Source organism: Tamandua tetradactyla, chromosome 1, assembly GCF_023851605.1.
Source record: "Tamandua tetradactyla isolate mTamTet1 chromosome 1, mTamTet1.pri, whole genome shotgun sequence".
NCBI lineage: Eukaryota > Metazoa > Chordata > Mammalia > Pilosa > Myrmecophagidae > Tamandua > Tamandua tetradactyla.
The window spans coordinates 141,782,517-141,800,926 of NC_135327.1; the positions used below are offsets into that span (position 1 = coordinate 141,782,517).

General features: G+C 37.3%; 1 protein-coding gene across 11 annotated transcripts in view; it reads right to left on the minus strand.

Moving 5' to 3' along the window:
• The window catches only part of RELN (reelin), a 530,878-nt gene that overhangs the window by 137,756 nt on the left and 374,712 nt on the right, over positions 1 to 18,410 (minus strand). For all 11 annotated transcript variants that reach the window (XM_077158967.1, XM_077158900.1, XM_077159048.1 and 8 more), the window contains 2 exons: positions 5,315 to 5,507; positions 4,811 to 4,923 (listed from right to left, as the gene is read on the minus strand). In XM_077158967.1, coding sequence (XP_077015082.1) covers positions 4,811 to 4,923; positions 5,315 to 5,507 — 306 coding nt within the window. The remainder of the gene's footprint in view (positions 1 to 4,810; positions 4,924 to 5,314; positions 5,508 to 18,410) is intronic.

An 18,410-nucleotide genomic window follows, 5' to 3' on the forward strand; every position in this document is an offset into this window, starting at 1 on the left:
AGCCCTTCCCACGCATGCAATCCACAGATACACTTGATCTTAACAGCTCTGAATGATCCATTAAAGTCTACTGCATTAATTATCCAGATATTAAGTACTCCCTATGTGCATAGCAGACTGTTAAAATCCAGGCTAAGCTTTTATTGCTTATTTTACCAATGATCTGTGGCTAATAGGTTACGATTTGATTCCTAGTAGGATCATTTCAGGGTTCACTGAGGTGTGTCCAATAGACACAGGTCCGCTGCACATTAGGGCTACTTGTGGCATGTACAATGGGGCAGGGGCACCTCCTCTATGATAATAGTTTATGTTTGTAATTGGCAATCACAATTTCATAACTCCATTAAGACAAGTTTTTTAGAAGAGTGTACTATAAAACTAGATACATTGTCTTAGATCATCGAGTCCTATAAAAGAGAGTTAAATAAAACCCATGCATTAGTGTCATGAAAATGAGAGTTGACTATATTCTTTTAAGATTGATTATAATCTGAGTCAAGTCTAGAGCCATACATGACTATGCTGTGAGCTCTTTTGGGGAAGGGACATCTTGTGTCTCAACAGTTCTCAAAGGGACAGAATAACATAGGTGTGCACAAAAATTTGGTAAAATAATGAGTCGGTGAGCAGTTAATCAGTTCCAGGAAGAGCAGTTGGCTTCTGATTTCTAGGGTCATTGGAAAGAAGAATGTGCTAGGAGTTGGGAGACCTGACCCCCATGGGAAAAGGGCTTCCAGTTCTTCACCTCTCAAATAAATGGATTAGGAAAGCTGATCTCTAAGATCCCCCTGGCTCTCACATTTATTTTCTTCATAGTTACACACCTATAAAAAACCCATAGCAGAAATTATTTTGAGGTTTTAATACCTCAAACATTAAAATGGGGGTGGAGAGTTTCAGAAACCCATCTTAGACTTCCCAGTTTATTTATGCTTCTAAATAATCCACAGACATATTCTAAATTATTTTCTCTAAGTAAATTAACTCTTTCATGCATCTTATAAGTTCTTGAAAGAGATAATATTTCCATAAAATAAAAAGATTAAAGTGGATGATCTCATTTAAAATTATAATCCACAGGTCTAATGCGCTGATGCTCGCTAACTGAAAAGGAAGGGAAAAGGAAAAAGATGTTGAATACTGGGTATGTTGTTCATGAGAAAAAAAAATTAGTCACGTGAACAATCTCCAGCTGGTCACATGTAAGAACACAAGATGTGACCTTGTTAAATTTGCAGCTGAATCACTGCTAAATACTGCCCTCAATATAAATATTTAATTTGCCAAATCCCTTTCTGCCTCTGTCTCTCTAAGGACTTTGGGGAAGAAACCATGTATGCTTTGGATTGAGTTTGAAAGTAGAACTACTCTTCTGCTGTGTGGGTCATGCAATGAAGATGACTTGGTCTTAAAATTCAAACTTTATGGTTTCCCAAAGGTTATGAAACTTGGCAGTCTTTCCTTTATTTGATTTTTTTTGCCTGATATAAACTTTGAGCCTGAACTAAAATGGCGTTGAGTCATCTCTTGATAGTTAGATAACCTGAGGAATCTAGGTAAATGAAGGCTGACTAAATTGTATTTTCCACCTTCAGAGTTACTGTAATTACATTTTCTGAATTATTCTGAAACTCATTCAGTCATTAGGTGTTGATTTGTTTATGAAGTCAGCAACTGACAGCTGTTCATGTCTCATTAGGCCCTGTTCTTATGTAAATGCCTCTCATAAAAACTAAATTAATTTTCATTCGATAACAAATGTTCAGTTCATATACAATATAATTTCTCTGAGCAGGTGCATTCATCCTATATTTCTACTCTAAGCTGTCTTACCTAGTACATTTTCCAAAGTTAACAACAGTTCTTTGATAATGCAGGGATCACATTTGCTTGTATGGATTCAATTCATGTCGTCTATGTTTGGAAAAAGACCCAGCAGAACATTTGGAAAGATTTGTCAAATAGGAAGACTGCTTAAAAAAAACAAAACAAAACAAAAAACTGCATCCCTCAATCCTTGAGAAAAGCATGCTGTCTGCACAAATTTAAAATGAACAGAATATACGAAGTTATCAACAATGCCAAGGAGAATAAATAGACTATCCTTGTAGCAGGGCTTTTAAGCATCAAAGATCCAAAAATAATGACAATGGTCAGTTTAAGACTGACTTTTTTGAAATATGGTAACAATGTTTGGTTTATGTATTAGTCAGTAGGAATGTTAAAATAAATATCCTAATGGACTGTTTGTTCTTAAAAATTTTTTTCACTTTCTTTTCTCAGTGTTTTGAAGGAAATTTGGGAAAACGGATTTAAATTATTTGTTTACATGTGCTTAAAGGCATATAGTTAAAAGGAATAAACTAGTAGTAATTTACTTGTTTGTAAAAGAGATACGTTGTAGTAAATCATCTCTTTAATCCATTGTAGCATACTGAATTAGAATTCTATTTAATTCCCCAACATGTAATGAGGGTGGCAGGCACGATGCTGGAGGTAAAGTGTTTAAGGGTCAATATATTTCCTCTCAAGGATCTAACACTGATGAGAATTGATCTTTTGTGACTATACTAAAACTTTCAATTCAGTGGTGCTATCTTTTGAATTAAGATGTAATAATGCAACATACAATGTGACTATTAAAAATCCTACAAAGGGGTCTCTGATAAGGATAACACTTGTTGGATACTGCTTAAACTACATTAAATAAAAATAAGAGTTCATAACATTTCTGGGGATGAAAAGATATATCTAAAATATACCATCAATACTTATTTACTATTGAAACTGTACCCCACATTAAAGAACAAATCCAGTGATTTTTAAATAATGGATATATTCTTAATGGTGAAATAATGAAACATAAAAGTCTCAGTGGCTTTGTACCCAGTATGACCAGTATTTCAATTGTTTGATGGGTTGTTTTTCATTATCTTATCATATATGCTTGAAATACCACTGAAATTAAATAGAAGCCTGATTTTACTCCCAGCAGTCGACATTTTAAAAGTAGGATGTTAGAGAAAGTAGCAACTTGTTATACAAAGCATGAACAGTGTATCTAGGAAATGGCTCACAGTTGGATACTAAAAAAAAAATTCGCAGAAATCAAATTTCAAGCATTTTATTCCGCTGGACATAATTTGCATCCTTAAAAATAATCAAGGAGACATTTTTATATAATGCTATAATGCAATCTTCAACTAAAAGAGGTATAAAAATAATTCAGGGTTGTTATCTAACAATTGTTTTTGTGTAGAGTTGAACTTTCATATAAAATAGTTTCATAAGGATTTATGTAGCAATTTTGTCTTTGTGAAAGGGCTCTTGGATGGCAGATACCACAGAGAAATACAATTCTTGTCTCCTTTGTGCTTCTTCTTTTGCACAAATGACAGAATCTTAGAATTCCTGAACTGTGAGGGACCTTTAAGATTATCTAACTTGGGCGGGCCGCGGTGGCTCAGCGGGCAAAGTGCTTGCCTGCTATGCCGGAGGACCTCGGTTCGATTCCCGGCCCCAGCCCATGTAACAAAATACGGAGAAACAGAATACAATAAAACAAGAAAATGTTTCCCTTTCTTCCTTCCTTCCTTCCTTCTCTCTGCCTTTCCTTTAAAAAAAAAAAAAAAAAAAAAAAAAAAGATTATCTAACTAAAACTGTTGAATACAGTTATAAGGAAACAGGCTTGAGTAGGCTGTGAATTGTGAAGACTGTGTGGCTGATGAATCCACTGGTAGAGCTACAGTGAGACTCCAAGCCTTTTAACTTCTAGTCCAGTGCTGTTTCTTGGGCGAGTTCCTTCTGTCCCAGGGCCTTAAATAACGTACACAGTATTTAACTCTTCAGCCCAGACCACTGTTCTGAGCTTCATACTCATAAGTCTAACAGCTTCCTTGGCGTTTATGCTTCGATAGATAATTATCTCAAACTTCACATCAAAAAAATGGAATTCTTAACTTCCTGTGCCCTACCCACTACTCCCAAGTCTTTGCCATCTTAGTCATTGGCAACATAAGTCAGTTTCCCAGGCTCAGGATTTAGAAATCATTTTTTATTCTTTCTTTTCTATCACAACCCACATTTAATCCATCAGCAAGTTCTATAGGATTAAAAATATATTTTACCACTGATCATTCTTGCCATCTCCTCTGCTAGATTCATAGCCATATCTACTGGCAGGACTACAGTAGCAGCCACCCAGCTGAACTCCCTGCTGCCTTCATTCTTTTCCCTATGGTTTATTTCTCACACAATGGTCAGAATGTTCAGTTGAACACAAAACAAGATAATATTTTGGGGGAAAAAATGTGCTTTTCTCTTTCACATTTTCAAATGTTTAGTTTTCTCCCTGGTTAACTGAGGCCTCTGATATCTAGGCCATGAATTTGATTGTTACTGTCAGTATGCAGAAAGAAAAAAAAGAGTGCATATTAAGTGTTTGACATAAAAAATAGGGTTTTGCATTGAGAAACTGCCTTGTAAACCAAATTGTCTTGAGATAGGATTATCTAAAATCCTACATTATTTCCTTGTATACTGGCTCATTGAGTTCTCCCATAAAAAGGAAAAGTTGGCACAAGGAGGAAGGTCAGAAAAAGATCAGACAGTTGTGAAATCAAATTTCCATAGTTTTCATTCATTTGATTTTTCAAATATCCTCAAAATATAAGAAGGCTATGGGCCTTTTGATAGAGAAACAAAAATATACCACAAACTAATAAACATCTTGCTATTGTGCACTGCTCTTCTTCATATCCAAGTAATGTGGAAAAAACAGCTGTATCTAAAAATGTCATGGCTCACCAAGTTTTCTGAGGAAGAAGGACTGTGACTCTTCTCCACTGTGTGAATTCACTGGCATGGTAAATACTTGCTGATGTAAATTCCTGACAGCTTGGCATACTTGGAAGGCATTCCTAAAAGAGAGTTAGGTAAAAATCAAACTCAGCATCTATTTTCCCCAGGCACAATATGTTTACTCATCTTCCATAAATGAAAATGACCTTAGAGAAATCTCTATCACAATCTTTACCATTTGTGATTTGGAGATAATCCAAGACTGATTTCTGTGAAGCTAAAACATTGGGAAAATAATTGTAAATGAGATACCACAATGGAATTAAGCATCTCATTTTGCTCACATGTAAAAATGGAAATTATTCTATTCACTATGGTATTTACATATTTACTGCAATGTCAAATGTATGTCAATTGTAAGTAACCACTTCTTTTTAACCATATCTAAACTTTGATTCATATGCAAAAAAAGATGTTGCCTATCAGAAGCTTTAGAAAAAAGAGACTTACTTCCTGGACAAGGTGCCAGGTAAGGCCATGATTGGTCGAATACTCCAGTTTCACCTGGTTGTCCATGTGTGGGGTGTATTTCTGGCCACAGCCCATCACCAAACTAAACTGAATCATATAGGACGCTCCTATCTGCATTGATTGTGTTTCCACATAGCGCATACTGGAGGCAAGTTTAGAATCTCCTGTAAAGCTAAGCAATACAGAGGTGGAAATCAGAAAACTCCAAAATACAATATAGTAGGGAAAAATTAAGCTCTTCACTTTATACCATACAACAAAATAGTTTCATTCTATTTATTTATTTATTTTTATTTTTATTTTTTTTACATGGGCAGGCACCGGAAATCGAACCCGGGTCCTCGGGCATGGCAGGCAAGCACTCTTACCTGCTGAGCCACCGTGGCCCACCCACATTCTATTTATTTAAACTATGCTAAATTCTAGAATGGATTTCAGTCAATTTAATAAATGTAATTTAAAACAGTTTCCTTATGAGAGAGGCTAAGTTTTTTTTTTTTTAAGTTAATACCTAGAGTTAACAAATGTATCTGAAAACTGACACTCTCATATATGATTTATAAGCCCTCTAACTCCATAATCTCACTTCTTGGAATCTATCCTAAGAAAATAATCTTAAATCCAGAGACAATTTTATAATATAATGACTAATGCAGGATCGCTTATAATAGTAATTGGTATCAACCTCACAGTCAAACTATAGGGAAAATGGAATAGCCAAGTAAGCTTGTATAGCCACATGACTGAATATTATCCATATTTCAAATATTTATGAAGGTAATGTGATCAAATTAAAATGTGTGTGATAGAATAAGCTTTAAAAATTCCTCAAAAGTGTAGACTGTGATAAGTAGATGGGAAATTTGAACACAGGCAGTTAGATTTTAGTTTGAATGCTTAATCACTACATTATACAGCCTAAGGGTATATTCCAGGCAGCGGGGATGGGATGGAGGAACGTAGACAGATGTAAAAGAAGGATGGAGGGGACAGTGTGGAAAAATGTACAGAGAAAAGAAAGCAGGATGTGCAACTTAGCAGTTTATGACTAGTCTGAAGAATGTGGTTTGGGGCTTGAGGGGAATGAAGTAGACTATTTAGATGAAGTAAACCACAAGTTATTTAAGAATTTGCACTCTTTCCTGAAGAATATAGCAAATCTTCCAAGGATTTTAGAAATTTTTTTTTTTTTTTTTGCATAGGCAGGCGCCGGGAATAACGATATCTTTCAAAATGCAATTTTATTGAGATATATCCATATAATCATCCTTAGTGTATAATCAATGATTCATAGTATCATCAGATAGCTATGCATTCATCACCACAATCAGTTTTTGAACATATCGTTACTTAAAAATATATATATATAAGAGTAAAAAAAAAATAAAAAGAATACCCAAAACATCCCACACCCCCTTCCCTCCCTATTACTCATTTATTTGTGTTGTTTTCCTATTTATCTGTCCTAGTACTGGATAAAGGGAGTTATAGTCACAAGGTTTTCACAATCACTTGGTCATATCATAAAAACTATTTAGTTATACAATCATTTTTAAGGATCAAGACTACTGGATTACGGTTTAACAGTTTCGGGTATTTCCTACCAGCTATTTGAATACACTAAAAACTGAAAAGGGATATCTATATTATGCGTAAGAACAACCTCCAAGATAACCTCTCAACTCTCTTTGAAATCTCTCAGCCAATGAAAGTTTATTTTCACTTCTCTTTCCCCTTTTGGTCAAGAAGGCTTTCTCAATCCCACGAACCAGGTCCCGGTTCATCCCCGGATGAGTCATGTTGCCAGAGAGATTCACACCCCAGGAGTCATTTCCAAATAGGGGGGAGGGCAAGGAGTTCACCTACTGAGTTGGCTTAAGGAGAGGGGCCACATCTGAGCAACAAAAAAGGTCCTCTGGGGGTGGCTCTTAGGCATAATTATAAGTAGGCTTAAGCTTCTCCTTTGTAGGAATAAGTTTCATAAGGCAAGCCTAAGTAGATCTTTGTTTTGGAAAAAATTCTATTGACAGTACAAATAAATGAATGAGACAGAATAGGCTGGATTGGTGACTTTGTTTTGAGGAGAACAAGTCTTGGATGACCCCCAAATTCCTGATTAGAGTGACACTGCTGTCATGGAAGCAGCATAAATTTATTACAAGCCTTTTAGAAAATAATCTCCTAACATGTATCAAGGTTCTTTAAAAACATCCTCTAATGATACATGAAAAAAAAAATCTGAAAGGAAAATTACCAGAATGTTAGCAGCAGTTGTGTCTGGTAGTGTGAAATTTTTTTTATATAATTACAAATTTTTCTTTCTGTTTTCCCGTATTTTCAATATAGTCTTTAATGCTCATGCATAGGTACAGAAAAATGTCCTATCTTTATTTTAATGACTGTGCCTCAAGTTAGTAAAATCTACATTTTATTGGGTCCCAACTGAGTACTATGTAATTATAAACTGCTTGAAGGCAGGCACAAATATTATTTAGAGAAAACTGCTTAGGGGGTTTATAATCTATCAGAGGAGATGAAAATTTGGACACATTTTCACTGGAGCTACATTGATCTATATAAATATTTCCACTATCAAACACATTAGGGTTTGTCCACCACAGTACTTGTTTTTGTTATTTGTAAGCCATAACACTCTTCAACAACGACGTCTACCAGTCAGAGGGCTTAGCTGAGATAGCCAAAGGAGATATGCAACACTCTGAAACCTTTGAGGCACTTGGTGTTTTTTCTTATTTATTCTTTGTTGAATCAGCAAAATAAGGAGTATCTACTCTCACCTGTTTCTTGTACAGATTACGATGTTGTTCAAAGATGAAATATAATAGAGCATTACCATGGACTTGGGCTCAAGGTTAGAAAATGTAGTAAGTTCTTCCCAACAATGACTAATTACTGTCTTCCTAACAGTTTCTTTTAATGTGATTTTTTTGAGATATGTTCACAATCCACCCAATGGATCACGATATCATCACATTGTCGTGTATTCATCACCATGACCATTTTTTTTGAGTATTTGCATTAATCTAGAAAAATAAATAAAAAGCTCTTACATCCCATTCCCCTTATCCCTCCCTTTTATCAACCACTAATACTGCAAGCTATTCAACTTTAAGATTTACAATAGAGGTAGGTTAACTAAGATAAGTAGCATTGAGAGAGAGAGAGATAGATATCTGTGGAAAGATCCATACAGACACTTATCAAAGATCAAGATTACTGTTCAACTACTTCAGGTATTTTCTCCTAGGTATTCTAAAACACTCGACTCTAAAAATCTATCTCTATAATGAGTCAGTCACCACAGTCACTTGTGACGTCGTAATTTCTCAGTTACACCTCCTTCCACTCATTTGATCTTTCTCTCAGTCTTCAGGAATATCTGGGCAATGGCCGTTTTACCCTTGTGCTGGAAAGGAGTGTTGACCTTCTGGGGTAGAGGAAGGAACCTGGCTGCCTAACAGTCTTTTAACTAAGGCTATGCACTTGGGGGATGAATAGAGGAGTAACGTGTGAGAGGCCCAAGCTCTGTGATGGCTGAATTTGTAATAATGAAGTGCAAAGTCATATTCAACACAGCTGGCCTTGCAAATGCAGTTAAGAGATAGCAAATATCACATTTTTAAAAAATTTTTTTTATTTAATAATAATGTTTTTTAATAAAGATACCCCCCTTTGTCGAGTATAGGCCACATTCTACTGTTGTGCTCAATACCATAATCACCCACATTACCTTCTTTGGTTCCATCCTTACAATAGCCTGTGAAGTAGGAATAATTATTACTATTTAATAGATGAGGAAATGCGACTAGTAATTGGTAGAGATTCAATGTAACGCAGCTCCAAAGCCTCTTAAACATTATACTATTTCTTTGTCCTTCTATTACTCTAAGATGGGGAGAAGGAAATACTGCAATTTTGAATAAATTTCTTTTATGGGTAATCTGAAAATCATTAACTTTCAGTTCATGTGCAGTCGTACTCTGATGTGAGAGATAGAAAACCATGATCGCTGCTATGTGTTAGGATACACAGGATGTGATCTAGAAAATAGAAAGATTTAGCAGGCAATTTATAACAGTATTGGCAAAATAAAAGTAATCGATGTAGAACAAAAATAGCGGTAGGCTGTATAGGCTCCAACTTGTCTACACAGATTCCAGGGTGTTTTAAGTAGGCACAAAAAAAATCTCACAGCTTGTCGCAGTGAGAAATAAATGCTGTTTTTTTTTTTTTTTCCAGTTTCAAGGCTTAAACGGTCTTTCTAGTACCCTTTATGCGAAAGGCAGTTAGAGGCAGTGCTGTATCTCAGACCCTGTGTGCCTGGGCATCTGGAGAGAAGACTCATCATAAACTTAGTGTATAGGTTGGAGGTCGGCAGGCAACAAGGAATCACTAAAACTTCCTCACCAAGGTCATGCATAGTATTTTCCCACCCAGCACTTCTGGAATAACTCATTGTTTTCACAATCAGCAACTAGGTCAGTTCTTCCCTTCTGAAATGGCTGAAGGAAATGCTGTGTTTTGCAAATACTGCTCACACCTAATTTTTTCATGGTTAGAAATTTCCTCAAAAGGAAGCATTCAAACCCGAGAAAAGGTGTGTACTCTGAGTCACCCTGATGGCAAAAGCTTTTAAATGTGCTAAAACACCAAGAAAGTAGCAATATGAAAATCGTGTTAAAGAATAAGTTAAGGAAGGTAAATGAGGGGAGTTAACCAACAATAAAATTCTTGCTTAGCTCCAATATCTTTTCAACCATCAGACTAGGAGCTGGAGTATATTTGGTGTTTCTTATAATGGGCAGACTTTTGGGTTGTCTGATGCAGCTCATATTCATGGCTCCCTTTCCTCTCCAATCACCTTTTAGTCACCTAGAGGTGGCCATGTGTTCACCAATGAGTTCTTATTCACTCAGTTTTTGATAAAGGATTTTTAAAAGGGACAGACTTGGCTGGAATGACCTTTTGCCTACTGTCTTTCTTTCTCCAAAGGGGTGTGGTAGCCCTCTTGTGACAATGAAGGAGAAAGCCATGTGGATGGAAGCCTCCCTGTTGAGATGGTGGAGTAGAAAAATGGAGAGAGCCTGGGACCCAGATGGCCTTGTTAAGCTGCTCACCAGTCCTGGATTATCCTAGGACTTCTTGTTAAACCAACACATAAGCTTCTTTACTTTTGTTTATGCCCATTATTAGTCTTGTTGTTTTTGTAATCACCTACAGCTGACTGCATTTTTATTGACATAACTGCTGTATTTCATGAGTCTATTTGGTACCTGTCCTTTTGCCTTAATTTGAAGCAAATAACACAAGGAAACACAGACATTTGTGCCTTAAATACTAAACCATTCATAGTACAAGTTCATTTGATTATTTATGATTTATTCAAGAGTGGCTAAAAGTTAGTGATATAAGTCTGTTTTTTCCCTCCTTAATACCCCTATGTTCATACTCTACTGGAGTTTTGGGGCAGAGAAAACAATAGGCTGTGATTCTTTAATTTACAAAATTTCTCTTTTTGCTGATTATTTAAATAAAAATCTGTTTATAAAGACAAAAAATGAAGTCGAACTTCTCTTATAATCATAACAGCTCACATCAGTGTTTTGCAGAGAAATTCTGGAAACAGAATACATTGGGAATCAGGAGGCTTAACTTTATTCATGCTAAGTAGCAAAAGTGGCTCAAAAATAAAGGAACAACAAGAAAGCTACCAATTCAAATTTACAAGATTTAATGAGGGTGGGCAACAGTGGCTCAGTGGCAGAGTTCTTGCCTGCCATGCCAGAGACCCGGGTTTGCTTCCTGGTGCCTGCCCATGGGGGAAAAAAAAAGATTTAACGAGAGAATGGGGATAACTCTTTCTACTAGGACAAGATTAAAAGATACTACTTCATTCCCATCTCCAAGAAGGCTAGATGGCTCTCTATTGTGACTTGAGTCTCCATAGTTTTACAATCAACTCACACTTAGCTCCTGCACCTCTCCCTCCCCTGCTTATTAATCTCATTTTCTATTGAGGATCTGTCTGTTTTCATGACCAAATTGGAAGACCCTCTGCAGGAAGGGATCCTATCTCACTGACTTCAGCATTCCCAAAGTACTCAGAATCAATCGTGTAATGCACCTTGCAAAGACACATTGCATTGAGGCAGGACATCTTGATTTCCCAACACCTGGATTATTTCATTTCATGTGTCAAAAATATTTGGAGGATCATCAGGGATCCTTAACATTGTATTATGGAGAAGGAAAGCTGAAAGACTGAGTTTCTGTTTCCTGTTACTAATTCAGGAGAAACTCGAAAAGGCCTTCTAATTTCTACTTCGATATCCTTTCCGCTGCCAGCTCTATTAAAGGCCTTCAAAGAATGTTAAATAAAATGAGTGCCTGAGTAAGGACTCTAACGTGGGAAGATAGAAAGTTTTACAAAGCTACAGTTACTTAAATGGTGCAAGGAACACAGAGAAGGTTTTGAGTTTATCTTCACTTAGGGAAATCACTCTTCTGACATATCCCCAGAGACTCTTTCCCATCTCTAGGAAACAAAAGGTCTTTAATATGAAAAGCAATAAAGATAACCAAAGTAAGTGGGAGGATACTCAGGCCACAAGGTTCCTTAAAAGCAAATTGATGTAAACAAACGAATCACCCAGGGCTGAGCAATTTTTGACGAATGATCTCATCCCTTTAAGAACAGTCCATATTGCTGCTGTGCAATACTGATGCACCATATGAGAAAACAGTGCATCAGTATCTACATTTCTTAGAAACTAAAGCAACATTCCATTTTTAAAAATAATTCTGCCAAAAAGAACCATTTGCAGAGCTCATTTAAAAAGAAAAAGAAGAAGCACACAATACTCTCTTTGGATTGATATTATTCAGAAGTTGTATCTGTCTGTAGAAGGAGATGTGAAAGAATCCAGCTTCTATGACACATCATTTTTTGGTTTTAGTCTCATAATCATCAAATGTGTTTACAAGATTTCACACACAAAAATTCTGTTGATATTGCAGAATTAAAGGTAGCATTTTAACTCTTCCTCTTTTTTTTTTTCTTTTATATGGGCAGACACCAGGAATTAAACCTGGGTCTCCAGCATGGCAGGCGAGAACTCTGCCTGCTGAGCTACCATGGCCTGCCCTTAACTCACTTTTTCTTATTTCTACTATATTATTTTTAAAAACAGAAATAACCATGTTATTTTAGAGGATTATGGAAGCGTTATATTTATTAGAAAAGATAATCTTACATAGGGAAACACTTTCAAAAGAAGTAAAAATTTATAATTCTGGTACCTAGAGAAAACTACTGAAAATATTTTGGTGTAAATACTTCAAGACATTTTTTTCCTATGCTCACACACACACAACTAGCTCTACACTCACACTCACTTTTCTTTCTTTTAAAAGAATAACTATGAAATCATAATAAGCCTGCTCTTTGTTTCAGTATTTAATTAGCCATCATTTCATATAAACATATGGAGATAGTATTTTTTAATGAAATCTAGCCAACTACCAATTATGAAAAATTTGGGAAGTTATTTCCATTTTCCGCTATTATAAACAATGCTTCTATAATACACATGCTTGTACATCTTTGTGCACTTGTCCAGTTATTTCCATAGGATAATTTCCTAGAAGCAAAATAACTTGGCCAAGGCAAATGCTTATTTTAAAAGTTGCCCTTTACTGACAAGCTGCCCTCCACAAGGCTGTACCAAGGTATATTACCAAGAACACTGACAATGAACAGAAGTGCCAATTCTTACCATTGACAATATTTTTAAATTTAGCTTCTTGTTCTAATTTGCTAGCTGCCTGAATGCAATATATCAGAAACAGAATGGCTTTTAAAAAGGGGAATTTAATAAATTGCTAGTTTACAGTTCTAAGGCCAAAATATTGTCCCAATTAAAGTGAGTCTATAGAAATGTTTTCCCTGGATACCTTTGATCCAGGGAAAGATACCTTGGTTCAAGAAGGCCGAAGAAGTTCAGGGTCTCTCTCTCTTATCTGAGAAGGCACATGGTGAAAACAGTCACGGTTTCTTCCTCAGCTGGAAGGGCACATGGCGGGCACATGGCGAGCACAGCATCATCTGCTAGCTTTCTATCCTGGCTTCCTGCTTCATGAAGCTCCCTGGGAGGCGTCTTCCTTTTTCATTTCCAAAGCGCTGGCTGAGGGACTCTCTGCTTCACAGTACTGCAGCATCCTCTGCTCTCTCTGAATCTCTTTCATTCTCCAAAATGCTTCCTCTTTTATAGGACTCCAGAAATTTATCAAGACCCACCCAAATGGGTGTAGACATGTTGTCACCTAATCCAGCTTAACAACCACTCTTGATCAAATCACATCTCCAGGGAGATGATCTAATTACAGTTTCAAACATATAGCATTGAATAGGGATTATTCTGTCTTTATGAAATGGGATTTTGATTAAAACATGGCTTTTCTAGGGGACATACATCCTTTCAAACCAGCACACTACTCTATACCTGTATTCTTTGATTCCTAGAGAAGGTAAAAAGCTTTTCACGTTTATTGGCTATTTGTCATCTTTTTGGATGAGGAGTTTTTTCATGACTTTGCTCAATTTAAGAACACTGAAAAAATTGGAGTTATTCTCCACATATTTAGGGTACATAGTCTGTCATATATGCAGAAACATACATTCCTCAAATTTTGATTATGTTTAGTTTTGGGGAGAAACATTTTATGGTAAGAATATTTGTGTTTGAATGTCGGTATATTTAATAAATAAAAAATAAAATAAAAAAAAGTTTAAACATTTTAAGTGCAAATGTTGAGCTGTCTGGCTACTGTTTATTCAGCCTTTACAGAGAGCAGCCTCTTTCTAAAAGAATTTCAGAATAAAATTGGAATTCAGGGTGGGCCATGGTGGCTCAGCAGGCAGAGTTCTTGCCTGCCATGCCGGAGCCCCGGGGTTGATTCCCAGTGCCTGCCCATGAAAAAGAAAAAGAAAAATTTGGCACTTTAAGGGCAGTTTTCTCTCAAGGACTGGATAATCTCATTGTGGGAGACAGAAATGGGGCAATGTGCCACCTCAGTTAGACTCAGGCTGTCCGTAGTCAGTGGTCACAGCCACAAATGAGCACTGGCTTTTCTTCCTCATCAGGTTGTGTGCACCTCCAGGGACACTGCCACTGGACAGGCGGATGGATGGGATTGTGCTGGAGACCCTGCCAGGATCCACAGAAGAGGGGCATCTGCAGCCCCTCCTCCGGCCCTTCCTTTGGAGTCCAGAGTGCCATTTGCAGCCCATCACCCATTATCATCTCCTGTGGAACTAGGCCAATTAACCCAAAGTTTATAGGCCAACAGCTAATTTTAGTAACTTAAAAAAGAAGACCTAGTTTTAAAGTTTGGAGAAACGTGTGTTGGTGAGAGAACAGTCGAAAATTTTTATCAAGTTTCAGTCAACAAGTCTTCATCTTGCCCACTTAACAGCACCTTGAGGAAATGTTCATCAGCTGGAGTAAACTGTGGCAGAAAAGGGAAATTCACCTGGTTGAAAGTCGGAGAGGTCTCTGAGTACAAAGCACAGCCCAGGCTGTGGTCCCAGAGGAAAAGAGGAAGGACACAGGACAAAGACCAGGAGAGTGTTGAAGGACCCAGGGGAATATCTCCTCACAGCTCTTGTGTATCCTCCAGCCATTTGTCCAGAAGCCATGAGGATATGGGTGAGTAATCAAATTGTCAGGGCCCCTTTCACTGACCATATTTTGATTTTTTTTTTTTGTATGCTGTACGGTGGGGTCACATTTCATTCTTTTTCCATGAATATCCCAGTATTGCAGCACCATTTGTTGGATATTTTGTTTGTTTGCTTTTGTTGGGTTCTGTTCTAGTTTGCTAGCTGCCAGAATGCAACACACCAGAGATGGATTGGCTTTTAATAAAAGGGGATTTATTTTGTTGGTTCTTCAGAGGAAAGGCAGCTAACTTTCCACTGAGGTTCTTTCTTACGTGGAAGGCACAAGATGGTCTCTGCTGGTCTTCTCTCCAGGCCCCTGGGTTCCAACAGCTTTCCCCGGAACTTCTTTCTGCATCTCCAAAGGCCTAGGCTGAGCTACTAGTGCTGAGATGAGGAATGCCGAGCTGCTAGGCTGTGCTACATTGCGTTCTCTCATTTAAGCACCAGCCAATTAAGTCAAATGTCACTCATTGCAGCAGACACGCCTCCTAGCCGACTGCAGATGTAATTAGCAACAGATGAGATTCACGTACCATTGGTTTGTGTCCGCAGCAACAGAACTAGGTATGCTCACCTGGCCAAGTTGACAACTGAATCTAACTAACACAGGTTCTTTGTTTATTTGGGAAGTGCATGTGCCGGGAATCAAACCTGGGTCTCCGGCATGGCAGGCGAGAATTCTATCACTGAACCACCCTCACATCCCCACACTGACCACATTTTGTTGCCCCTTGCGGAAAGGAGTTCAGAAGAGCTTTAGCTGCTTTCAGTTCCTCCTACTTCTATTACTAATTTCAACTCATTTCTGACGTTTGCTATGCCAAAGTTCCTAATTCTTGTTATTTTTAGGTGGCATCCATATTATCTCATGAGGCAGCTTTGACTGAAGTGACCTTGCCCAACCCACATTCATATCACTTATCATTAGGACTTGACCTGGCAACAAGTGCCCTGTCAACACTTGTTGCCTCAAATGATTTTAAAATTTAGCTTTAAAATTTTGTTTGGCCATTGGTAACGCGTTTAATTTTTTTTGGCTCTGATTTCTCAGTATGCTCAGGAATGTGATCTAAAAATTGTTTCCAATAAGATAAAATTTTATGAATGTTAAACTTAGCCATTAGTTAAGTTGGCATAATGTTATATTTAAATAATGTTATTGATTTAAATTTTGGTAATTTCAATATATTGCTGAAGTGATATACATTTTCTCAGACCTTGGACTTTTTCCTGTTCCCTGGAACAGCTTGGAACCTTGGAAGCCCCAGGCACTGTGCCCAGAATGAGCAATGGAAGAGCTTCCCTGGCAGAAACATTGGGGTAAGAAAAAGCTTGGCTTGTTAGAGGACTAGAAAGAAGAAGGCCAGGGTGGCTGGGATGGCGGGAGGGAAGGGCACTGCGTCTGAACAAACACTGCAGAGAAGCCAGGTCAGGAGCACATGGCCCACACCAGAAAGTTTTTGTGAAACACTGTCCATAGAAAGAAAATGTCTCAGCCTGCTGAACTTCTCTTCCACAAGCCAGACATAACCATGACTCTAAATCATTGCATGTAGCTTCCTTTTGCTCTTACTTACTTCTGAAACTGCACTGGGCTACTTGGTCCAAAGAAAGATTTTTAGAGAAATTTAACTTTGGAGAAATAAATGAATTCAAAATCAACCCTGTGGATATCAATAGGACATGAATTTTGGAAAATAGGGCCGTGTTATTCATTCCACAGGTAAGTCTTAATCCTTTGTCCTCCAATACCGATCCAGATGTGTCCATTTCTCTACTGTCATCATCCTCTTTCAAGTGCACATGCAGATGACACCATTACCCTGCAACTGGGCTTCTCAAACTACTTCTCTTCTTCTTTACCATCATTCTCCACACAGCAGACACATGTATTTTTATAACATAAATACAATCACACTACTCCTTCCCTCCAAATTACTCACTGGATTCCTGTAATACTTGGAATAAGTCCAAAATTTACAAGGCCCTAATGCTAGCTAATTCCTCACCTACTTAGGGCCTTCGTCCTTACTGTTCCCTCCACCTGGAATACCTCTTCCACATCTTGACATCACGGCCACTGTCTCATTCTCTTCTCTGCTGCTGCCCACAAGGGCTTCCCTAATGATCTACTAATTCTAACACTAATTCTCTGACCCTGATTTATTTGCTTCATGGCACCATCACTCTCTGAACTAGTATTATTAATTTGTTTACTTGTGCAATGTTTTTCTGCCCCTGTGGAATCTAAGTGCCCAAGTGAGGGGCTTTTCTATCTCCATCTCCAGTCCCGACTGCTACGCCCCTTACAGTGCCTGTAATGTAATCAATGCAGACTTGAATAAATTAATCTATCAATGAATGAAAAGCTTATTTTCATATGATGAAAACATCTCAATGAAAAACCCTAAGACGGTTCTATTTTAGAAGTCATTTATTAATTTATTTGGGGTCTATCTAAGCACGTTAGCAATTTTATAGAGACCTACATACTACTGGGAACTGAGACTATTCATTTCACAGCTGTGAAGAATAACAGTAAGTGACTTTTCCGTTTGTCACTCAATGTAGTTAGCTCATCTGCCTGCCAGCCTTCCCAAAATGACAGCCTACTGTGAAACAGAAGTTGAGGCAGCCTATGGGAGCTGGGTCAACCTGACGGTTGTCCTTCATTAGCACTATTTTAGTTGTTTTACTCTTCTTTTTAATAGTCTTAAAAAATAATCCTAAGAATATTCTAGGCTTGATAATAATATATTTAAACAGAAAAATTTCTGTAAAATTATAGGTTGATGTTTAGTGAAAAAAATCCTACAGAAATTTACTAGGCTATTATTTTTATTTTATTGGTTGATTCATCTTATAAAGGGATTGTCAGAAATTTTCTTTCTTGTAACCTAAGCAATCTGGATTGTTTAAAGTTTCAGTTGGGCATGAACTGTACATCTCTTTTGTCCAAGTTTCCCAAGGACACATTCCTTAGTATGAGACAACCTCTTTGACCAGTTTCACAAGACCAGTCCAAAAGAATCAAGAATCTGCCCAAAACATTTCAGATGGAGAGGTTCATCTCATTAAGAAATGTTTCCTCCCATGTTTGATGCAGGCATCTTAGAGCTTCCTGTGGACCTGAATGTCTAGAGGTGAATGTCAGGTCTGTGCAAGCAGGAGCTCTGAAGGTGTTTCTCTCAGTCGTTTTGGAAGTCTTTCTGTGGTATTCATTACTACACATCATTTCTGAAGGCTCTTATAAGCTAGCAGTACTTTCACAACTGCTCCATGGTTCCTTTTGTATATGTTAAAGCACATTTTACCCAATTAAATATTATTATA